At 48.3% G+C, this 7,832-nt stretch overlaps 1 protein-coding gene across 1 annotated transcript; it reads left to right on the top strand.

Moving 5' to 3' along the window:
• Positions 1-3,782: 3,782 nt before the first annotated feature.
• LOC124658000 (HMG1/2-like protein) lies at positions 3,783-5,736 on the top strand. Its single transcript, XM_047196452.1, has 8 exons — positions 3,783-3,802; positions 3,917-3,966; positions 4,078-4,155; positions 4,276-4,333; positions 4,453-4,497; positions 5,037-5,117; positions 5,226-5,288; positions 5,391-5,736. The coding sequence occupies exons 2-8, from the start codon at positions 3,929-3,931 to the stop codon at positions 5,400-5,402; spliced, it is 375 nt and encodes a 124-aa protein (XP_047052408.1). The 5' UTR covers positions 3,783-3,802; positions 3,917-3,928; the 3' UTR covers positions 5,403-5,736.
• The last annotated feature ends 2,096 nt before the right edge of the window (positions 5,737-7,832 follow it).

Below are 7,832 nucleotides of genomic sequence, written 5' to 3'. Positions count from 1 at the left end.
GAAAGTTGCATCATGGCTAAATCTTCCGAGGTATCATCTCCTAACCCCTCTATGCCTAACATATCAAATGATCTAGGGGTTGGTCTTGCTAGTCTAAAAGTGAAACAAGAAATGCTTGATTTTGATGAGTTCATTCTTAACTTACAAGGTGACACTAGAAAGCATGTTTCAAATCTCATGATTCGTTTAGCACAACTAAATGATACTCTTGAGAAAAAATGTCAAATAGAGAGAGAGAAGACTCTCTTGAAATACATGCTCTTAAAAATGCTCTTGAGGAAAGTCAAGAATCTATAGCTTCTCTTGAAGAGAGGCTAGAAACTCTTGAAGAGCCTCAAGATAAAATTAAAAACCTCACTAAATCTAGAGATCTTGGTAGGGCTAAGACTAAAGTCCTTAAAAAATAAAAAAGGCCAAATTTGGTGTTGATCATGAGAAACTTGTGAAGGATCTAGATGAACTAGACAAGGCTCACAAAGCCTTGAAGAGTGAATACTCTCTCCTCTCCAAGTCAATAAGAACCTATTGGAGTTGATGTGCAAAGCAATGGATATAATAAGAAGATGGTGACTCTTTCATGATCAATGTTTTCAACCCCTTAATCTCACCCTTCGTGTTGCTAGCCCCATCATATCCTTGTCCACGGATTTGAGTGGGAGACAAATGATGATATTTTAGCAAAGATATAATTGCAACCTTAAGAGACAATGAGGTAGTATCGGAAACATGAACTACTCCAAGGAACCTCTCACATATTCTTCCCACTTTATCAACATAGCGCAAGCAAAGAGCAAGTTGTTATTTGTGTAACATATCACTAGACTCATCGGCTACCATCTACCACGGGGTTTCAGCCGGTTAACGGCGTTAACTGACAGTTAACGGCATCTGCCACGTGGCAGTTTGCATGATGTCAGCAGTCAACGGCCTCTCGAAAACACTTCTGCAACGGTCTGATTTTCCGTGGCGGAAGGGCGCCCAACCGCGACGCACCGAAAAATCCGCATATGGTCGGCTTATGCCCATATGCGACAAAAAAGGGGCCATACCTGACGAATATTGGACGTTGAGTATTAGAACTTTTCTTGTAGTGGATGCACGAGTAGAGCTCATACTCGGTACAAGTGAAGGCTAGCAAAAAACTGGGAGCGACCAACTAAGAGAGCAATAATGACCATAATCATGCATAGCGACAAAACATTATTAATCAAAGCATAGAGCGATATTACAAGTCAAAAACTAAATGATCGTAGAGGCTTGAGGTGACTGATTTGTAGTCATAACATGGTGTAAGCATGTCCTATGTCAACCCAAATAAAGCATCAAAGGAGAATACCACAATATTATGCTTTTGTATGATGGAAACAACACATGATTCTTTAAATGACACATTAAGCACTCTTAGCTATTTGAGACAAGTCATGCTACAACAATAATTACTAAGCATACAATTAAAATAACATCTAACATGACATGCTAAAGTCTAAGCCACAGTCTAAACAAGCTTACTTTTGCAGCACTATAAACATGAAATATTTTACTCTTCTTCAACACCAATCTATTTATTTGAAACAACTCTCATAAATAATAATTAATAAAGACCAGAGAGCTAATCATACATAACTAAAGAAACCTAACAAGCTCTGAACAAATATGAGTTAGGCATCCGTTTAGCATTTTGTAAACATATGCTATTTCGTCGTATTATGCATGCACATGTGGGATGTGAAGTTAGATGTCTCCCAATTTAACTGGGTAGGCCCATAAGTGATATCGGACACGACTTTGGACATAGTTTTGACGTATGCGGAAGCAGATCTAGTGGTAGTTGGTTACCATAAATAAGCAAGCACCATTTTGTAGTCCCGTCGTAGATGTACTCATTGTACTTGTTTAAAGCCACGATTTTGGGTTTTTTACTTACAAGACGAGAAGGGAATGTAGGTGCATACCTCCATTTTTTTTTTGTTAATATGAACTAGAAGAATTTAGTGACTTGTGTGACGACAATAAAATTTCCGGAAATTGCAAGATGGTTGTCATAGTAGAAGTTTGGCGGGAACCATGGAGATGGTGACACAAAGTAGGAAATGAATGGGAGAGAGGGGATGTGAGTGTAGCATTGTTCCGCTGTTCATGGCATGCTCAAGAGTCGGCGCATCATATATATGCACCAAGGATGGGTGGCTGCGTCATTTTCATAGTATATTCATACGTTCTTTGAGCTTGAGCAATGCAAGTAGTCCATGGAGATGTACATGCTTACTGGCCCAACTGTCCAAGGAGTGAAGTAGAGTGAAAACAATATTGTATTTGGAATGTTCAGTTTTTTTTGAATTGCCCTGTTTTTTTATTTTTTGAATTGTTATGTAGACTGCCTCGGGTATGCGAAGGATATTTTCATCCAAACTGCACATTCCTGCTGAGACACCTAGGGTCTGTTCGGTTTGAGAACCAAATGGAATGGAATGTCATGATCTCGTTCTTAAAGAATGGGTTGGTTTCATTCCTATGTTCGGTAGGCGTAAAAAGTGGAATGGGTTGATTACATCCTTGCGTTCGGTTGGAGATGCAGAATGAGAAGTAATCAAGAAAAAAAATCTAATTTAATTCCCATCTGCAAATTGACCGCTATGGTCAATCGACATGCAAATTGATTGCTCGGCGTCGTTCCGCTGCCATGCGCCCAGCCGCTCGCCGCACGCCGCACCGCCGCTTTTCCGGCCGCCGCCGGCCCAGCCGCTCGCCGCGCCGCCGTTCTATCGCGGCGGGTCCACCGTCCACGAGGTGGTGCCGATGTCCTAAACACGGGGTGGAGGACCTCGATCACGGAGCTCGGGGCGGCGGACATGGTGGCCGAAGCGGGATGGGGAATCTTGGGAGGCGGGCAAGGTCGTCGGGCGGGGCGGGGTAGGAAGCTCGGAGGGAGACGGCGATGCCACGGCTGTCTGCGACCTTCTCCACGCCGCCGCGGATTATCTGTCGTCGCCCTGTTGCTAGGCGGCCCCGCCGGCCGCCGGTCTAGATCGAGACAGAGGGCAGGTTTCTGCGAGAGAGAGGGACGAGAGGACAACAGAGTTTGTGGAGAGAGAAGCAGAACCAGGTAATTCTTTCGATTCGGTGGAATGAGGAAATTCCGAATCTGAGGGGAATATTCCATTCTGGGAAACGAGTGGATTCCGGTTCCAGTTTCTACCGGAACGCGAGAATTAGGTCCAGGTGCAGGTCCGACCCGTCCCATTCCACCCCGTGACTCAAACCGAACACACCCCTACATGCTTTCGTCCGAGGAATACGTATGTCCCAGAATACAAGCCCGTGGCCATCCTTTCCGTCCAATGACGTTTTCACAAAAGCTTCTAGTACATCCGTAGATTCACCCGGAGTACCCAAACTGCCCCTCCCACCGTCCTCCAAAGAAGCACAGGCGCGCACAGAAAACACACCGTAAAAACTTCCTCCTTGCACATAAACGAAACTACCCAAAACCCCAACAAGCTCAATGACAAGTGGGCCCAGAAAGCCCTAACCGCGCGGGTACCGTGAGAATCGCGTCGCTGAACCGCCGCGAGGCCGCACAGCCAATCGGAGGCTAGTGGCCGGATCGCTGACGTGTCCCGAAAATTTTCGGGAGATCCCGCGCAAACTCCCGCCTCCGCCGCCCATAAATGCCGGCCCCGGCCCGCCTCCCTCCTCCTTCCCTCAACTCCCATCCCACCCGCCGCACCGCACGACGAGCTCGCCGGAGAGAGAGCCAGCGCCGCCCGCCTCCTCCACGCCCCGCTCGTGCTCCGATCCCAAGGTGCCGTCCGTTCCTTCCAATTCTAGATCCGTTTCGTCGTTTGATTCTGGTGCTGCCGTGGTTCGGGTTTGTGGTGGTGTTTCTGATCTGTTTCGGGTTTCGGTGCTGTTTCAGGTTGCTGCGAGGATGAAGGCGAAGGTGGCCTCCCGCGCCGGCGGCGACAGGTGAGACCCACCCCGACCCCGTCGCTCCCCCCTTCTCGTGCTTTCGCTCGCCCGTTTCTCTCGCTTCCCGTCGGTTTCTGATGCGATCTGCTGTTGGTGGTGTTGGTGCAGGCTCGCGGTGAAGAAGAGCAAGGCCGAGAAGGACCCCAACAAGCCCAAGCGCCCCCCGAGCGCCTTCTTCGTCTTCATGTAAGCGCCCCGCCCACAGATCCGCCTCTCTGCTCGCGATTCGGCTTTCGGTTTGGATTCCGTGGTGGGGTTGCCTGCGTCGCGTTCTGACGGAGCGAGTTTTTCTGGTGTCTCGTGCAGGGAGGGCTTCAGGAAGGAGTACAAGGAGAAGAACCCCAACAACAAGCAGGTCTCCGTGGTAAGCGCCCGTTTCCTCTAGACCCATCTCATACCCGTCGTTTGTTTCGTCGTTCGAATCTGCTTGCGATGCTTCTGTTGCGTCCTGATTCGGGTTCGTGTTTTGGCTGCGATTCGCAGGTTGGCAAGGCCGGTGGTGAGAAGTGGAAGTCCCTGACCGATGCTGTAAGTTCCCCAGCCCCCTCTCCAACTGCTGCTTACTCTGCTGGTCTCGATCTGAACTCATGGCTATGCGATTTGAAGTTGAACTCACTGCTACAGTTTTTGAATTGGTGCCATGCTATGCGTTGGGTCTAATTTTGGGGATTCCTGCCTGCTGGGGGTGGGCTTGTTCTAGTGCCGTCACACTACATCGTGCTGCTGCTGCTGCTGCTAGGCTAAACATCCTGCTCGATTTCGTATAGCTAGTTGTTATTCCTGTTCGAATTCGAGTTTGCATCGTCAGTTAGGCGGCGATGCATTCAAATTTTGGGTCGACATGGTGTTTCAGATTCGTGGTGGTCTTGTGCTGGCATGTCTCTCAGTTCAATTTCCGCATCTCTGCATGTTTTGTATTCGAATTTGGGATGCACGTGTACAGTTTCCGGTCATTGCATCAGATCTGTTACTCAGTTCCTACTCTGCAATGCTCTTCTGCTAGTTGTGCTCACCGATTGGTTTCTGCTTGCTTCTCCCAAGTAACTTTGTGCTGTTTGAAACTCCAGGAGAAGGCTCCCTACGTCACCAAGGCCGAGAAGCTCAAGGCCGAGTACGCCAAGAAGATGGATGCCTACAACAACCCACAGGTACTACCTCCCTCCACCCTGCTTCTGCTCAAGCACTGTCCTCAGACTCGCAACACCCTGAATGAACATTGCACTGACCTGTGTTGTTCCCATGTCTTTGAGTTGCAGGAGGCGTCTGGCGACTCTGACAAGTCCAAGTCCGAGATCAACGACGAGGAGGACGCCAGCGAGGTGAGGCCATCGATCCCCACCCTCTCAATTTCCCTTGGCAGCAGCTCAACTTTCTCAATCCGGCTCTGATTCGTTTCTCTGAAACTTGCTGTGTGTGTGCAGGGCGACGAGTGATGCGTCCCAGCAAAGCAGCCGCAGCGGAAGGGGAAGGAAGTCAGGTCTCTGGTGTCCCCGAACGATGGATGCTGGTTGCGGTTCTGTTGGTAGTGTAGCTTTCGTAGTAGTCCCTCCCCTTGTCTCAGGCTGCTGCTGCTGCTGTTGCTAGGACTGAACGGAATGGTAGTGGCTCTAGTCTCGTCAGTGTCGTCTGCCCTGGATCGGAGTGGGGAAGTTCCTAGTCTAGCTCTCCTAGTAGTTTTCTTTATGTTGCTGTCTCTGTTTGTTGGCTGTATCTATCGATGTACCCGTGGCTTGTTTTAAAACATCATCATCTCAGAGATCAATACATGGTAGTAGTCGAAAATGTTGAAAGGAAAATGGTGCTTGAGCCTTGTGTTAACTTGGTTGATCTTGCTTGTGGAATGTGTTGGCGTTCTCTGTTTGCTTGTGGATTGAGTTTCTGAATGTTCCAATTGTCAGCCGGGATCGGCACATTGGCTGGATCAGGAAATATTGCATACAATGTTCAGTTGTTTCTCTGGATATGGAAATATTGCCTACAATGTGCAGTTCTTCTATGATCCTTTTTGTCTGCCAGCTACTTCTCGAAACTGCAGGAGTGCATCCAGTGTTGTCTCCTGGTATGTACTTTGGGATCTCTTCATCGTTTTCCTTGTGGAATGCACTGCTGTTCAAACTGACGTGAGCTTCCTGAAAGTATGGTGCCTTTCTCTGTTGTTGGTTCTCAACCTTTTCGAGGAGATTTTGTCAGCAATTGGAGAATGTGATCCTGGGAAGATGCAGTGTTCTGGTCCTTGCAAGTACTACGGCAGATGATGTGACACTCTGTATTATGTGTATATTTCCTGGATTGTCTTGTGTTTTGTGCTGTCCTGTCACTGTCATGCCAAGTATATGATGAATATTCAGAGAGTCTTGTCAGCTGATGCATTAAGATTCTGAATCTTCACCATGTTTTGACTACCTCCCAACCTTTTTCTCACCTGTGTATTGTCTGAATCTTGGATAAATTGGCGGATTGGATTGTGTGGATCGGATGCCCTCTTCATGGGATCATGCATGCATGCATGTGTCAGGCATCCCTTGTGGATCGGATGCCCTCTTCTGTAAATAGTTTTGGATTTTGCCTACAGTCTGCTTGTGGGATAAATATGATGCCCTGCTGGATCAAGTTGTGAGATTGCCACCAATTTTGAAGGATCTCTGCACCTTGATGGCCACAGCAGTCTGATTTTTTAGACAATTGGGAGGACAATTTGAACTTTTTCTTTTCTTCGCATAATGTTCTTTTTGGTTGCCCATTCTGCCTTTGCTGTCGGCGTTGTGCAGAGCACTAGCTAGAACCGTCCAAGGCCCATGGGCGTGACGCGTGGTGCACGCAGCAAACCTACGCAGCGTCAGCGGTGAGCCCCGTCAAGATTCGGTCACAGCGAGCACCAACGATCAACAAGCGCGACGCCTTCGTCACAGGTCGAAAGAATTTTTTAGCATGGCGTTGAAAATATTCCCTTAGGGCATCTCCAGCGGCGCGACGCATTTCGGACGTCCGAAATGTCCGTTTGCGTCGCGCGACGGACGCGAGACAGACCGTTTTTGTCCGCGCGTCCGTTTGCACCCTGGGGTGGCTCCAGCGGCGCGACGCATTTCCGCGTTTGCATCAAATATGAAGTTTTGAAACAACAAATAGGATTTCAACGAAGTCATAGTTATTACATTTAAATTTTGAAAAGTCTACATCAAAATAAGATACTAGTCCTCTAGGCATGATCTTCATGGCCAGCCATGGTCCATTGATGCTCAATCAGATCCGTCTGCAGCTGTTTGGAGACGGTATCGTTTGTGACTTCTACATTCATATGTAGATAGTCGGCCCAAGTAGAAGCTCCAGGAATTGGCGCAACCAACTCACCTTGGAATTTTCATTGGTGCTCATTGCGGCCATCAGGACGCTCGTTCTCAACGATCATGTTGTGCATGATCACGCAGCATGTCATCACCTCATGCATGGTCTTCAGCGACCATGTTCTTGCCGGGTGACGGACAATTGCCCACCGAGCTTGGAGCACACCAAATCCACGCTCCACATCTTTCCCTGCAAGCCTCTTGCATCTTGGCAAACCTCCTCGTCTTCTCGGAGTTTGGATTACGGACAGTCTTCACCAATGTGGCCCGGTCGGGGTAGATGCCATCGGCAAGATAATACGGCTTGTCATATGCATTTCCATTGATCTCATAGCTCACCCGGGGAGCTTTGCCTTGCATGAGCCTTTCGAAAACCGGTGATCGGTGCAACACATTGATATCATTGTTGGAACCGGCCATGCCAAAGAATGAATGCCAAATCCATAAATCTTGAGATATGACAAGCTTCAAGAATGACAGATCCGTCCCTCCTCATGCCCGCATGACCGACCTCGCCATCCA

This window comes from Lolium rigidum, chromosome 5 (assembly GCF_022539505.1).
Source record: "Lolium rigidum isolate FL_2022 chromosome 5, APGP_CSIRO_Lrig_0.1, whole genome shotgun sequence".
NCBI lineage: Eukaryota > Viridiplantae > Streptophyta > Magnoliopsida > Poales > Poaceae > Lolium > Lolium rigidum.
The sequence above is the reverse complement of the archived record's forward strand: the minus strand, read 5'-3'. Positions and strand labels throughout refer to the sequence as shown.